General features: G+C 40.0%; 1 protein-coding gene across 6 annotated transcripts in view; it reads right to left on the bottom strand.

Moving 5' to 3' along the window:
- Positions 1 to 17,117, bottom strand: part of mgat3b (beta-1,4-mannosyl-glycoprotein 4-beta-N-acetylglucosaminyltransferase b) — a 66,065-nt gene that overhangs the window by 20,532 nt on the left and 28,416 nt on the right. For 3 of the 6 annotated variants that reach the window (XM_014997290.2, XM_088009228.1, XM_088009215.1), the window contains exon 2: positions 3,209 to 3,357. The exons of 2 other annotated variants lie outside the window; for them this stretch is intronic. In XM_014997290.2, the coding sequence (XP_014852776.2) occupies positions 3,209 to 3,285 (77 nt within the window). In that variant the 5' untranslated portion in view covers positions 3,286 to 3,357. Of the gene's footprint in view, positions 1 to 3,208; positions 3,482 to 17,117 lie in introns of those variants that run through there. One more of the 6 variants, XM_088009214.1, reaches the window with a different exon arrangement.

The following is a 17,117-nucleotide window of genomic DNA, read 5'->3' as shown; positions in this document are numbered from 1 at the left end:
AAAAGTTATTTGTAAGTTAGTTTTGTCCCATTTCAATTGTACTGAGATATTTGTTCCAGAAACTCGACCAGAAACACTTGGTAAGATTTTGTGTTCTTTGTAGTGTGTTTAGACTTTGACTAGGCCAGCATATGAATAAGCCTTAAGCTAATGCTAGGTGATTTTAGCACAACATGGATTGTGATGATGACATGGATCATAACAAACCCTAATGTGTTTTTTCTCAGCCTCCAACATCTTTTTGTTAAGCATGGCAGCATCAAGAAGCATGATGCTGCCACTGCCATGTTTTCCATCAGGTTGACTTCAGGATGACTTCAGTTTCTTACAGGCATATTTCACAAGTTGTTCAATCTTGGGTCTCATTTGGACATAATAACTTTTATGAACAGCCCATTTCAGCTTTAAAGTGAGGTTTTCCACATTTTGGGATATTGCTTTTGTAACCTAATCCTGCTTTCAACCCGTCCACAACCAAACTACACCGACTCGTGTAGTTTATTTCTAGAAAAATTCCACAAAAGTAAAGTTCATTCACTAATTAGGCAAGAGCTGGAGGGAGTTTGTTGTACTGGATTTCATTCATTTGAATAAGAGGGGGTTAAATACAAAACCACACCACACTTTTCAGATTTTTAGTGGCTAAAAATGCCGTTGCTGCCGCTACCAAAACCGTGTGTCACTACTTTGTGTCTACATGTCTAATAAAAGTAATAATATACAGTGAAGGCTGACATTTTAACATGACAAAATATAGAAAAAGGTTCCACATAATCAAATACTTCTGTAATAAACTGAATGCTACGCAGAAAAAGGAAGTCAGAACAGCAACGACCAAAACACAGATGACAAGGTGAGAGGTGAGGAAGAGTTCAAGCCTTCCAAGCTCAGATTATGTTCAAACAAGTCCCAGAAATTGGTCTGTTTTCAAATGTTTTCCATTTTCATAAAAGTTTCCATGAATAATAATAATAAAAAAATAGAGCAGAGCAAGAACTCGCTCTCAACTCGAGTGAACTGGAAGGTTCACTTTCAAACGGGTTCGACCGAGTGCCACTGGAGTGGAAAGCCCTCCAGACCCAGTGGAAGAGCAGATGCTGTGACGACTCCACAGATCAGGTCACACACACTCCCAGTGTCCTCAGCATCCTTTCTGTACGGGAACCCAGCAGTGAAGTGTGTGAGCACCAGAAAATTCCAGACATTCCTAAGAAAAATGTCTCGTTTGTGCGTAAAAACAAGCAACGCATTAAATCACTACCACATTTACAGCTGAGACTGCACCAGCAGGCTGCGCACATGTGGAGAACTTGTGATAAAACGGAACGCATTTAATGAATAAAAGCAAAAAATCACGCATGCGTGTTGGAATATCAGAGAGGCAGCCGTGACCCGGTCACATCCGCTTCAAATCTTCCACTCGCAAAATGACCTGTAACTCTAGCAGCAGGAGTCAAAGCCAGCAGCGTCAAACGCTTGTGAATCCAGAGCGCCGAACGCAGGGTTCAGGAAAAACAGACCGGCAGTCTGGAACTAAATACTGCTGCGGTCGCTTGGTTGCAAATAAAACCATATTTAACAACGTCGCAAAGCACATATGACTAAGACAGGCCGCCTGCGCTCGGGCCAGAGCAGAAATCAATTTAGGGCTCGACCACGGCGGCTCTTCTGGTAAATCCTGCAGATTAAGGCGGCCCGGCCTCTCGCTCTCCTTTTCTGCTTTTGTGGTGCTCGCAGGTTGTGAAACAGTTATGTTTTAACGTCGAGAGAAAAATGTACACGTGTTTGAACAGGCGCGGAAGAAGGAAAGAGTTTTCAAATTTAGAAAAAAAAAAACAAAAGATGCCTGAGTGACAGATAAAGACGTAAGAGACAGCCTTACAGCTCGTGTCATAAACTATTTTCTCTAACTTGTTTATACAAGCTGTCTCATTTAGAGCCAAGACCTCACTAACCAGACAGACCAGTTTTGATAACAAAACAAATTATTAAGAAATTTGACTCAATAAGATAAGCTAATGAAACATAAGCTTAAAACAAGAGCAAGTTTCAGAAGATTTCTTTTTTTGTCTTGAAGTTTGAATCGTCCCAAAGGAATCGAAGTGGGTGTTGATTAAGAAAATGCCTTTTTTATTTTTACATTTATAAAATCTTGTGGAGAAACCAAATTTCCTCCAGGTATTCAGAAAAAATTTAAAATGTTGACACCAAAACATGAACGGTGAAAACGTGTGAATGCTACACATCTATTCAGACATGCACTAAAAAGAACAAGACATTCATACATTTCTTATGCTGAAGTTCATCTTAATACGTTTTGGTCACATTTTAAACTTTCAGCTCTTCATAAACGCTTAATTGCTTTGGGTTAAAGCTGGGTTTAAATTTGTGTATGTAAAAGCTTTCAATGCAGAAATGATAAAAAAAATAAAAATAAATGAAAAATTTGTGAATAAACTCTTTTGGAAATAAGGCGCAGAAGCCGTAGCCCCGTCCTACATATGGATACATTTTGAAATAGAGTTGTGCTTTGTGTTATGACAGATGTTTTAATAGCTTAACAAAGATCCTACTTAAAACCAGAGATGCACTGATCTGATGTTAATATCTGTATCGGTCCCGAAATTGGAAAAAAATTCTAGATGGGGTATCAGTGACAATGTGCTCGATCCATAAGGGCAGATCTATTCAGTCTAGTTCTACACTTTGGCTTCCTGTTGTTTATTTCTACATGTTCTACAAAGGTAGTCAACCTATTGGTTTTGTCATTTTATAATTTATTTTCCATTGGCTGTTCTGGTGACTGAACAAACTAAAGTTGTTTTTACATATTTGATCAAACTTCTGAAGCTTTTGGTGTGTTTAAGTGTGCTGTAATGGTGCAGAGTTATCTGATAAATTTGTAATTTAGTACATTTATGTCTGTGTTTAAGAAAAAGAAACATTATGATTAGTTCAGCTTTGGTTTTTGGTATCGGAATCAGCCGATACCAAATCTGTATTAGTATCAGAAGTGAAAAAATAAGTGGATCGGTGCTTCCCTACTTAAAATTCCCCTTCATGTTTTTTTCCACACCCAGTTTTGAATTTGAAAAGCTCAGCAGTAGAGAAGAATCCCAAGCCGCCACCCCAAAAGTCCAAAAGGCGGCAGCAGCAGGTAGTTCAGCAAGCAGAGCCCACCACCAATCCGTACACAAAAATCACTTACGGATGGAGCAGCCGCCGCCATTTTTGCGGTGAATTCAGCAGGCCGAGGCATGCCCCGGGCCACCTAAGCCAAGTCATGACTGTCGAAATTAATCCAGGTTGCTCATGTCAACGGTTGCTTTCCACACTGTTGCTGCCGAGCGATCCTGCCTGTCGGATAACGCACAGGGTGGAGTTTTACAAGTCAAACAGAGTCTGCAATGGTGCAACTGCGATTAAAAAGAGGCAACGCATCTCTCCTTCAAGTTCCACATACGTCCCCGCCCACGAGTCACCCGCATGGGGTGACTGAACACATGCTAGGAGTCTCACACACAAAAGAAAAAATGTTGGCCTTTTGGAATAACTCACCAAGCAAGCTGAAATGTTATAACGTAACACTTTTGCTTTTTTCTCCCCCATTGGTGTTTAAACACACCAATGTTTCAAAAAGCATTCAAAAGATTGACATTTAGTCAAGCAGAATGTTTAAAACAGTCAACCGCAGAAAGAGGGAAGTTTCTCTTCTTTGCTCTAATTTAAGCGGCTGAAGTTCCTGTATTTACACAACCGGCGAGTTTTATTAGATCTGCAATAAATGCTTCATCGTATGGTTTCATGTTTCTTTTATAGCTTCACGCCTTTTGAACAAACAACACCCCACCAGAGAGTTTGGATAAGCTTCGACCGCAAACAACCCTCTGGTACGCAGAGCCACAAACACTGAAGAGGGACAATTCTCCCTGTTCGCAGTGAACATGCAAACCTGCAGACACTGAACGTTTTACCAAATTTTTTAATATAAATTCATTCACCATAAATGTTGCAAAAAAACAAAACAAAACGTGGAGATGATTAATTAAAAGTTTTGTAGGAAATCTGCAGGAACTGCAGCAAAGAGTGGAGCATTGGGGTCTTCAGGTTTCTATAGAAACCACTTTAAAACCAGGGGCCATTTTTACAAGACGAAACGTTCACTTGCTGATTAACTGTAAGGTCACACGGCATCCAAATGTTTCCCAACGTGGGCTGGAGTGCCACAGTTGAAAATAAGCTAATTGTTTTTCAAAGTCAAAATGCAAAATAATTCTGTAGTTAATTTTTCCTCCATCTGCTCAGCAATAAATTAAACACATTTTGATGAAAAAAAAAGAGATGCGGTTTATAATTGTTTTGGTTTTTTCATTATTGTATTATTACATTGTAACTTTTTATTTGTCTGATTCAATTAGGTTTTAAGAGTGTGTTTTTATTATTTGTTATTAGTTAAATGTTTAGTTTTAGTCTTTATTATAGTAGTAGTTTTTGCTTTGGTTCATTTTTAGGTGCAGAATTAAAAAAGGCTTATAAATATATTCATAAACACAAAGACAAAACACGTTATAGCTATGATTTCAGAATGTTTTAGTGAGTTTTATAAACATGCATTATAGTTCCAGTTAGTTTAAGTTTTCATTATTTTGTTAGTTTCAGGTTAATTATAATAACCTTGCAAAAAGGCATCTTTTTTTTTTTTTTTTACAAAAGGTGGACAGTTTCCTAACTTTTTTTTTTTTTAGTTTATTTGGTCTATTAAATCTTTGAGTCTATTCCCAGCAAAAAAAAAAAAAAGAAATTTTCCTCAAAAAAAAGTTTCTATTAAAGTTTAACAAAGTAACTCGTCCCTGGATGTTTATAGTTCTGTTTCTATTAAATTAAATTAAGAAGAAAAACACTTTAAGTCAAAGAAGAATCAGATTTGTCATTGAAATTGACATGATAAAATAAATGACAAAAGTGTCCACCAGGGGCCAAATTTGTACTATTTCTAAACTGCATTGGTTAAGTGGTGGGCGGCACACAAATTTGAACAAAGGGCCAAAACGTTTCCAGGGAAACACTTTGGACACCCTGAATTAAGAGATGATCATTAAATGACGGCACATCCATCCAAAATGGACAAATATATTCTGCAGGTGTAAAATGTGATTGGTTGAGCCTTCCATGTGCGCCCATGTGAGTGTGAGATAAATTGATTAGTAGCAGTAGGAATGATGTCTGATAGAACATTTGATATTATATAGAATATGGATCGAACTCTGATCCAGAACCGCACAGCATTCTGGGAGATGGAGGCAGAGGAAAGACTTTAGCCACTCAACCTCTCATCCTATGGCGAGCTAACTCGCCGGTAGCATCAACTCACTCGCTCTTTGGTTACCTAGCAACAACCTGTTGAGTAACTTGTGCAGCACCAGTTTAAAGTTTTGCTGTAACCGCTTAAAAGTAAATAAAATAAAAAACAACGGTGTGGAGACAAAACTATAAAACGGAAGAAAAAACAAAAACAACCCCATGTAAAAACCTCTAAGTTATTTTTTGCATGCAGATTCACACACACACCCTTCAGTTCTAGAAAAGCTTTGCTTTGTCCAGGCTTCAAAGCTCCTTTCTGATTATACAGTAGCACACCGACCCCTCTGACCAGTCTGCTGATCTCACCTAACAAGCCCCCAGGGGGAATCGAAAAGCGAAAACAAGACACCTTGCAGCTGCTTGAGAGAGACGCTTCCTGCTAGAAAATCGCTCATCTGTAAAACTTTCAGCTGCAAGTGGTCACTGTAGTGAAACTCGTAGATTTAGCTTAGTCAGACTCTCAGAATGAAACTCAGGAAGAGAGACAGATATCCATAGAGATAAAAAAAAAAGTTTTACTAGCCTGATTCACCTGCTGCTACATGAATTAATGATCTTTTTATACATCGCTCACATGAGCCACTTTCCAGCTGCTCACATGACTTTTATGTGGCTGGGCTCTCACCTGACAAACGCATATATGTTTTCCTGTTAGTATTCTGAAGAGGTCAAAGTTCAAATGAGCCTGCTGGAGCACCTGCAGATGATGACATTATGCAAACTGTCATTGGCAAAAACAAAACCTGCCTCAGGTAAAAACACAGGACTCAGTGTTTACAGACGCATGCTTCTTCAAGGTAAATATATACTGATACTCTCTCATGGTGCTGCGGTTAAACGATGCAGGGCGAATGACAGAAGTCTTTGATCATGAACTGTCAAAAATAACAACTAACTCTTATGTCGGTCTTTGAAGCTGCTCACTCATACAGTAAATGGATTCTGAAAAAAACATCTGGGTTATTTCTTTAGCGCAAATGCAGGTCAGTTTTAACCCCAAGCGTCCTACACATTTACCAGGTAAAAATTACAGACTTTTCCAGAATTAGCTTACCTGTCACTCCACTACGTTCAAATGAAATTATAGAGATCACTTTAAATTCAACACACATATTGGTACAGTGGTTTGCCTGGAAAACCACTGTACCACTGGAAGGAAGGAGCAACAAAAAAAAGCGAGAAAAAGAAATGAAAATGGGATTAGAAATCAAGTTGAAATTCACAGTTATTCCCCAAACTCTTATTTTCTTTACTTATCCAGACCTGAAAAATACCAGAATCAAATTCAGAACATGTGTGAAATGAAAAATCTACTGAAAGATCTGGTGAGCTCCTGTTCACCTCAGTAGTTTCAAAGGTTTTGCCGGTTTTCCTTTTTTTTCCTTCTTCCGAGAAGTCAACACCTTGTTGAACCTCAAAGCCGGGCTCTCTTTGGCAGCAAAAGTGGGAAATCCATCTCATCTTAGAAGTTCACGGACCACAAAGCAAGCTTCGGAAGATTCCTTAAGCAAATGCACAGTTTCACAAGTGTGTGTTTGTGAAACTGTATTTGTGTAATAATAATAATATTAAAAAAAGGACACACGTCTTTGAGAGTAGAGGTCTGGAGTTGAAGTATGAATGTGTGAAACCTATAAGCCTCAAGGCAGCATGCACAGTTTGTTGGCTTAGTATGAGTGTGTGTGTGTGTGTGTGTGTGTGTGTGTGTGTGTGTGTGTGTGTGTGTGTGTGTGTGTGTGTGTGTGTGTGTGCACGCTCCTAAGTGATGGTACTTGAACTGAGGTGGGAGGATGGGGAAAGCCAGAGGAGTGCCTCCATGTCTCTAACCTCATCTATAATTCAGTGCCGGGGCCGTCCACCAGGCCTTTCCAGCTTTCCCCACAACAGCAGCTGGAGAGAAATGCTCAAGTGTTCTGCGTTACATCTCACCATCTCAACATCGATCTATTTTTATACACTAATGCCTCTCTCAAGGGTCATCGTACATGGGTAGAGGCATTGTATTCTTTTCCAGAATGAGCCGTGTTGAAAATGGAGAAAGGCCACAAAAAAAAAAAAAAGAAAGGAAATATCAGGCAATCTTAAGGGCGACCTGAAGCGAGGTGCACTTTAAATTTCCAAAAACCAAGTGTTAAAGAGGCAAGTGAAAACAGAACTGCAGCCACCAATAGAAAAGCACCGGGTGAACTTTTGCTCAGTTCACCCACGTTCCTCAAACAATCTAAATACAATTTTTTGATATATGGTTGGAACAATATATTCTCCACAGTTCTTAGGGACTAAATGTTCACAACACGCTGTGGGAATGTGTTGACAGCAGTGAAAGGCAGAAAAATCCCTGCGAAATCTTATAAAATTATATAAAAGTAGCAAATAAGGCAAAAAGAATAAAATGGGGCCAAGGACAGAACCCAGCGGAACACCAATAGAAATCTTATTTAATAAGAAGCAGCTCACTAAAATTTCAGTAGATGGTCCCATCCAACATTTTAAAGTCAAAGATAAATGATCAACGGTGCTAAATGTTTACCTCAGAGCTACTTAGACTGGAGTTCCATGAAAACCAGACAGAAATGTGTTCAAAATGTCTCCTTCTGTGACATTCATTAGCTCAGTTCAGCTTATTTACTGTATATACTGCCAATTCACAACAAATGTCACTATGAAAAAATCATTTTGGTTCAATCACAAATGCATTCCAACTGATCCTAGTTACCAAACTATTATGCTCAATAGTTAACCAAAAAAGTTTCTAGGAAACCACAGCCAGCAGACCGCTTTAAAAACAAGAACGCCCAACTAGAGCTCCATCCACAGACATATTCTACAGCTCAGCGGCAAAGCTATCGCTCCAACAGTTTTATCAGCTTCCTAAAGAAAACTGCATCCACAATCATCTGTTTTCACAGGCAGCTGACCTTGTCCCAACTTTGTTTGGTGGGAAAGATGCAGCCAAGCTGATTTAGCTGCAACAGCTCAAATGGTAAAACGATGACTAGGCCCTTTCATTTTAACGAGATATATTCTTCACATGCTCAGATTAATCTGAACTGAAACCATTTGAGGGACCTAAACGTCTGATTTGTGTTTGTGATCAGCCAGCTGCTCCCAATCAGTCCACAGCCAGTAAAGATGGTAAGTTTATCATGATTTGTGAAGTCAAGCCATTTCACAACAGTTTCATTTAATTTAGGAACTTTAGCAGCCATGCACAGTTGATGGTTGCATTTAAAACTATTATGCATAGTTTCCTGCTACACTTATCATGCCGTCCCTCTGTGAGTTACCTGGGCTGGGCGTCGGCTGCTTCCTGCTTCAGCAAAAGGTGTGGACAATGTCTGAGGAAACTAAAATCACAAAACCTGGTCCTCAGGGTAAACCACCAGCTTGGCATTTATTTGGGTTCAGATTGTTTATCTCAGGTTTAGCTAGTATTAATGTCTGGCTGTGTCTTTCCCTGTTATGGATAAATAGTTTGACCACTAGATGTTAAGATGGCCTTAGATCATTTTTGTGAGTTTAAAGGGAAAATTTTAATACATTAAAAGTGATCTTTCACGAGGAACTACAAAAACATAGCTGCCTATTGCTGTGAACAGAAATGGGATTGGAGACCAGGCTGTAAGAAACAGCTCCAGCTGGAAGAAAGAGGAAAGATTTCTTCAGTCTATCTGCTGTTTTTACTCCAGGGTAATGAAAAAGTTGGATTCCTTAATCCAAGAATGAGAACACAGCACAGGCAAACACTGGTGTCTGTGGCAATAATGTTTCTAAGTCAAAAATGTACAAGGTGGTTTTAATTCTTCAAATGCTCTCCCATGCGTCCGTCCATTTTCTTCCGCTTATCTGGGGTCGGGTTGCAGGGGCAGCAGCTTCAGAAGGGAGGCCCAGACTTCCCTCTCCCCAGCCACTTCTTCCAGCTCCTCCGGGGAACCCCAAGGCGTTCCCAGGCCAGCCAAGAGACATTGTCCCTCCAGCGTGTCCTGGGTCTTCCTCGGGGCCTCCTCCCGGTGGGACGTGCCCGGAACACCTCACCAGGGAGTCGTCCAGGAGGCATCCTGACCAGATTCCCGAGCCACCTCAACTGGCTCCTCTCGATGTGGAGGAGCAGCGGCTCTACTCTGAGTCCCTCCCGGATGATCGAGCTTCTCACCCCATCTCTAAGGGAGAGCCCAGCCACCCTGCAGAGAAAACCCATTTTGGCCGCTTATCCGTGATCTCGTTCTTTCGGTCATGACCCAAAGCTCATGACCATAGATGAGGGCAGGAACGTAGATCGACCGGTAAATCGAGAGCTTCCTTTTTGACTCAGCTCTCTCTTCACCACGACAGATCGGTACAGCGCCTGCTTCACGGCTGCCCCAATCCGCCTGTCGATCTCCCGCTCCCTTCTTCCCTCATTTGTGAACAAGATCCCCAGATACTTAAACTCCTCCACTTGAGGCAGGACGACCCCCCTGACCTGGAGAAATGCTCTCCCATGAATGCAAAATGTCTGCCCACATCAAACTGAGTGGAATTAAATCAAAGAGACATTTTTATTTCCCCCACTTTTGAGCCAAATTAATTCTATCAGTCAGATTTCTATACACTGCGTTATCACTTTTGTCCTTAAGTTTTCCTTAATTATTGAACTTTTCAGGTAAACAAAGAAAGAGAAAAAAAACAACTTTTCCAGTGTTGCCTTCAGGCCCCTAACAATGTTCATAAGTCTTAAATCTAGACAGTAAGTCCCCCTCTGGGCCTGCGGAGACGAAACTGAATTCTACCTTTTTCCTCAAGTCGAATCAGCCATTTTAACTTTTCTTTTGTTCACTTCCTTGCCTCCTTTCATTTCAGCTTACTGTCACTGGTTCTCAGCTGCATCGCTGACACCAGAGGTTCACACAGGCAGTCAAGGCATATTCACATCCCAATCTTCCCCTCAGCTGAACTGAATCTTTTCCTTTGCTCTGTCTGTGGAGCGCCTGGTTCCTGTGGAGAGGGTGGCTCTCGCTGAATTGACCCCTCCTCCCCCCAGCTACTCCCCCTCTAATTACATTTCCTCCACTTACTGAAGGTCACTGCAGAGATTTTAATGCTGATAGATGCTTTTCAAAAATCTGTCAGGCCATGATTTATTACAGAGCCTGCTATTTTTAGAAGCAACCAAATGATGTCAAAGGCTGCTGGAGTCTGCAGTTGGAGTTTATTTTTTTATTGGGTTTTCATGTAATTCCATCATTTTTGCGTGATTGCTTGATTTTTCAACAGACAATCCTGCACAAGCGGATAAGGAAACAGACTTGCATACAAAGAAAATCTTAAAAAACACACACAATGAAACAGTTTGAGAATACATTTTTTTTTCAGTTTTGTAGGATTACACTGATGAATCCTGTTATTTGATTACCATAATTGATGCTGAGAGTTTAAAATCTTTAATGCAACACAAGAGGCAAATTATTAAAGATTTAAACCAATTTGTCTATCAAACACATTTATTTCAGTTTTTTTTAATTAGTTTTTGTTTATGGGTTAAAAACCCCCATTAAAATGTAATTTTGTTAACAGCTGCATAAAATCAGTCAAATTCAATTAAGAAGTTCCCCTTTCTGATGCTAAAGGGAAATTAAATGTTGCTGTAACTCATATAAAAGTGATAAGTCTCTTTCCCTCAAAAATGTCGATGAACAAAGTTTACACTCGCTGAAAAAGATGCCCAATTAAAAATGACAATCTATGAGTGTTGAAGCATCAAAACTGCAGTTCGTTTTCTATAACTGAATGTTTTAGTGAAGCTCTGCTTACAAAGCGCTTCTTTCTTTATTGTGATTTCCCTCCTTTTTTTGTCTCACCCACTCACTGCCTTCTCCATGAGAAACTGAATCAGTTAGAGGTACTGCAGGCGTGATTTGACTGTGCAGTGAACCGAAAAAAAAAAAAAAAAAAGAAAACTCTGTGGTAATGTCTGAACTTTACTCCCCATACATGTACTTATTTTTAATTTTGCATAAATTTTGCATAAAATCCAAAATCGTTTTATTTTTTTCTTCCATCTTGTCTACTTTCATCTTTTCTAAAGACTGCTGAATTAAAAATTGTTTTGGACAAAACAAACAGCGCAGACAGATTTTAAGCTCCACCTATTCTGGATATCCAGCTGTTTACTGTGTATATGGGGGCAGAAACGACACCAGATTCACTGCTAAAACACACATCTAGAGAAATGCCCACCTCTATTGCATCCTCTCAAACCGACAGATAACAATCACAAAATAACAATCCATCAAAACTGCTGACACATCACTGCTTGTTTTTTTTATTTCAGCTGCATGTAAGAGTGTACAACCAGGCCAGGGATTAACTAAAGTAGGTCAACTGGTATTAAAAACACAAAGCAGGCTCCTATTGTCTCTCTTGCTATCAATGTTATTATTATGGATACAGGAAGATTGAAGCCATTAGAAATATTCCATTTTGGCCTTATGGTCTTTTGCGGTTGCCGTGGTAATTGCTGAATCAGGCCTGATGCAGCGGGAGAACGGCGCCGTTGTGTCCGTTACTGTCCCATTTTGTGGCCCCGGTGCTGATAAGTGGCTCACGCTGGTTCAAGACGCAGCAATTCGTTTGGTCACGAACTGATGAGTAAACATCCAGTTCTCGCCAGCGGCTCTCCCCCGCACCAATAAGCATTTCAGGCGAGGAGAGGAGGAAGTTCTGCAGGAGCGGCTAAGCGGCAAATGAGCCCTCCACCAAAGAACGGCGGCACGCTTCAGTCAGAAGAGTTGCACTTGAACGCAACTCTTCAGCCAGGACAGCGGTTTGTAATTATAGATGAACAAAGGAGGCTAATGAAGAAACAAAGCACCGAAGGGCGAGATGGTTCAGTAAACGGACAAAGCCAGAGCCACAAGGGTCAAAGTGGAGAAAAAGTAGAGATGCACCAATCCTATATTAATATCTGTATCGGTCCCGATTAGGGCTGTTGTAAACGAATATTTTAGTAATCGAGTAATCTATCGATTATTCTTACGATTAATCGAGTAATCGGATAAAAAAAATTATAAAATGAAATATTGGTAAATCTGGCATAATACCGGTGTTACTATCAGATATCAATATCAGTCCAATTTTTCATATTTGAGCATCCCTAACAGTTGCTTTTTTGTAGTTTAGAAAACTAACCTGTAACAATAATAGCTCACTTTCTAAGTTAACCAGAAGAAAAGTTATAGAAAAATCTGAAATTATATTGAATTTAATAACAAAGAGGCAGGCTCACAAATATGCTTATAAAAATGTCTACAATCCAGCTTTTAGTTTATGTATTCATCTTCAGTGAGTTTAATAGATTAATTAAACTCACCTTGCCACCTAACCTGTCACGCTTTGGGTTTGAAAATACGGGAAATGCCGCCTGGAGTGGGAGGAGAGGGCAAATGAACGAACGTAACATGGGGTGGAGGGGAGGAAATAGACCAGCGGACTGACGAACCGTTAGACCGGGGGACGAACACGGGGGGAAGCAATACGGGATATTTACGACACCTTCACTGGTCACACTCAGAAACTCATCTACCAGCCATGTACGATGCGCTCCGCCACCCGTTTCTTCAGACCGGGATATGAAATTTATTGTGTGGTTCGTCGGTAAAGCTACATTTACACGGTAAGCATCAGCTACTCAGCCGCCCGCCCTGTTCAGGCTATCCGCTCACCTCAGCGCTCTTCCCGCCGTTCGCTTTCAACCAGCAGCCCCGGAGGAGAAATGCTGCCGTACTCCAGGCATCCCCCAGTCATTTTAAGGATGCTTAATGGTTCCCCAAAAACGATAAAAAGTCGGGCATTATCATCAATCAATAAAATCCCCACGGGCCAATCTTGAAGATTGGACTTTATGCCGCTGAGACTTAGCTTTTGTCAACAACTCAGAGGCGGAAGTGAGAGCTCCGCGCAACGCAAATGAAGTCCCGGCCGGAACACGGTGCGCTAACTAATAAAACATAAATTAATGAAGCTTCGAGGCAGGTAAATTTTCCTCGAGGAATTTTAGTAATCGAGGTACTCGAATCATTCGAGGAATCGTTTCAGCCCTAGTCCCGATATTGAAATAAATTCTTCATCAGGTATCGTTGACAATGTACCCAATCCATAAGGGCAGATTTACTCAGTCTAGTTCTATGCTTTGCACTCTATTAGATGTTTAGTCCTTAAAATGTTACATTTGCTTTTGTTTCATTTCATTCATTTATGACTAATATGGAACAAACTTTCAGAAAACAACAAAAATGCCGAAACACTGAGGGTTTGTTTTTAAACCCATTTGATTTAAAAAGCCATTTGTTTAGAGTTGTCTTTCACTCATAATACCAACTGATATTCATTTTAGTCTTTAGTTCAACTTCTCTCTATTTTTATTTGCGACATCACTGCGCTGTGCTCTTTTATGTTTTCATAATTTAAAGTGCTTTGAATTGTTTTGGTGGAGAAATATATTCTACGAGTAAACTTACCCCGCATCGCCATTAAGACTGTCGTGTTCTTTATTTTTTTTTCCAAGGTCAAAGTAAAACTTGGCTTCATTCCGCCATCCGACAAAGTTCTCCAACTGCTGCCATGTGCTTGCAATGAACCGAGCAAGTGAGTATCTTCTCTGTGCCGTGTTGAACTTCCTGAAATAACGTCCTGTTTCGGCAGCCTTGAAGTACCAACAATAATCCACAGTAATGCAGTTTCCTGTGTAGAAGGATCCTTTGCGCTTCATCTAATTTTCCTACAAAACTCCCTGTTGATGAAAATAAAACTACCGAAAGTTTCATCTTAGTCTCCATGGCAACAACTTCCACGCTGAAGAGCGTTAACGAGGCGCTTCACTGAGCACAAAAAGGTCAAATTTTTAGTTTCTTATCATCCCATCAAGCAAAAAAGGAAACAAACAAAAAAAACAATCCAGTTATAAGTCTGTTTCTGCATAATTTACATTAATTCAGTTAACTGGGTTTTTTTTGTGGTAGGGTTCCTTTGCTAGGCTTTTTCAGTTTCACTTGTTCAAATTAACTTTAGTCATATTGCAACATGCAAAATGACTACAGTTAAAAATAACTAAAGTTAATTTGAACTGAACCGACCTGAAGAAAAGGCCATTAGTGGCCATTTGTGCATATAAAACAATAACTTTGACAAAAATCTTCCATTTAAATTTTTATTTAAATGTTTAAGTAGCTTGCATATTGGCAGTTAATTGCATCACTCTGCTTACATGCTACGTATTGCCAGTTCAATAAGTGGGGCCTATTTTACTTCTCTTTAAACCAGAGGAAAGTTTCTCCATTAAAATAGAAAATTCACTCCATATCTCTGAAGCCACACAGAGTAACTCGGGTTTCTCCGTCTCTCCTTTGCTTGCAACCTTTCTGCTTCGTGCTGACTGAATGTTTTCGGTGTTTGCAGAACTCATAACTGGAACACGAGCTGCTCTATGAAAACAAACCCAGAAAGGGGGCGACGGAGCTAAAATTAAAAAAATAAACCTTAAAAAGTTACTGGTAATACCTGGCAGCTCCTGAATTAACATTCCTCACGAAGCAGCAAAATCTGCCACCAAATCCCAGACAGGATGTGGTGCTGAGTTTTCAAAGATCAACTGAGATTTGCCAACACTGGTCAGTCACTTTAAACCTATTGCAATTTGTTATACGTTGGTTTAATTTAAAATGGACTTTAAATCAAAAGATACTAATTCTAGAGGTACCAAAGAGAAAAAAAAACAACAAAGATGAGAAATAATTATGAACATTAGTCTGATATTTTCATTTAGGCATTTGTTGCAATGTAATGTAGAAAAACAGTTATTCTGCCTTGGGCCACAAAAAAGTAGCAACCTTTTATTTCCAGAACAAAGTCTTGAGGTGTGGTAAGCGCTAAGAGGCATTAGGAAAAACCCAACTAAGTTAATTGAGTTCCACTTGTGTGATTACAAATTTAATCTGAGTTAAACAACTCTAAAGGGATTCTGGCAGCTGGAATATTAGCCTGCTGGCTCTAATCTCCCCCATAAAAACGAATGTAAACAGAGCGGAGGACACAGAGGGGAAGGAGGAGGAGTGAGGGAAGCAATGGCAACAGAGGGACATTTTGTTTTAAATGAAGTAAGAAAAGAAGATGCTGACAAGGATATGTAAAACTTTTATGACTTCTCTCAGAAAGTTCCCATTAGCAATCAACCCTTTGATTGCCGGTCAGCAATCTCACACTCCCATGCTATCTCGCACCTCCAGCTATTTAAACATGGATTAAAATCAGTTTAAGCACTCTATGTTGGACAAGGTTCTTCGTTTACATGAGACAATTTTCCCTTTACTTCAGGCTTGAAAATAGAGAAAAAAAACAGAAAAGTCATTGGCTGAACATCTGTCGTTCTATATTTCTGAACTGGCTCTACCGGCATCATTGTGTATAACACTATGTTTACACAAGACCTCTGTCTGGAAACTGCCGGTAATTTCAGATGTTGACTGGAGAGGAGCTCCACGTATAGACGGCGCCGCCAAGACACCTGGAATTTGCTGTAGTTGTCATGCCAGGGCACTAGATGGTGCTGTCATTTTAGCATGTAGTCGAAACGAGCTCATGCTTTCGACCATTCGCTTCCACCTCGTTTAGAAAACAGTAACCCGTCTCTGATGAACCAACAAAACACTTTTCAGAGGGAGTTTCGAAAAGTGCCAAACACATGTAAATACGTTGCTGGACCGCAACAAAAATGCTACGGTTTCACTAGGCGTCCAACTCAGGCGTTGGAGCGACAAGCCCCTTATCAGAGGGACCGGATACGTGTGTGGTTCTATTTCCTGTCATTATCTTCATCATTTTTTGCCAGTAGGTCACGACTCGTGATGCGAAAAAGTGTTTCCATTCCATTGGAGTGTTTTTGCATTTGCATAATTTCAATTTGGTCAATTTTACGGTTAATGGAAAGAGTTACTGAAGCTCGTCTCCATGTAAACGAGTCCAAAGAGTGCACTTGTTGAATTTACAGCTTTACTGCTATCAATCAGACTTAAACACAAATCGGTACAAGTAGCACTGGTGTGGCGTAAAGTCACCATACGGACCAGTAACCACTTTTCTATGGCAGATATTCTTCTTGCCGAGAGCGCCTCATTGTCGCAACGTGCCATGAATGTTTGGGAAATTTGCCTCCAATGAAATTTTTATTGCTTAGTAACATGTTATTATTTGCAATAGGGAGTGGGTACCGCCCTCCCTGTTGCTTGTTGTGTGAATTACAAACCCTATCATAACATATGAACGTTTACCACGGCAACCAACGATCCTCATGGTAGTGTCTGATTTAAAATTCAGCCCTTCACAGTTTTGTAAAGGAAACTGAACTCAGCTGTTATTCATCAATTAGAAATTCCTGAGAAACAGTGAAAACTTAAGGCTACTATGACGAGTACAAAGCAGTTGAGGATATAGTATTTTTATAGTAAAGATAAATTAGATCTTGGACTATAATCGGTTTGGAAAGATGACTATATTTTCAGGTTACTATGATGTAAAGCATCTTGTTTTCCTGAGCAGCCAGCGAGAACGCTGTACACTACACCACCACAGCTGAAAACATTCAATTATTTGATTATCTCCCCGGCGTTTGATAATATTTTTCTAAACTCAGTTGGAATTCAGGAAGCATTTTCACGCCTGCGGCTCATTCTTTGATTGTTCCACCCTTTTTTCCTCTCCTTTCACTGGTTGCCAGCTACCTGTAA

This window comes from Poecilia mexicana, unplaced genomic scaffold, assembly GCF_051168715.1.
Source record: "Poecilia mexicana isolate PSO_F unplaced genomic scaffold, ASM5116871v1 scaffold_2, whole genome shotgun sequence".
In the NCBI taxonomy this organism is placed as follows: Eukaryota; Metazoa; Chordata; class Actinopteri; order Cyprinodontiformes; family Poeciliidae; genus Poecilia; species Poecilia mexicana.
Note: the sequence above shows the minus strand (reverse complement) of the source record. Positions and strands in the feature narration are given on the sequence as shown.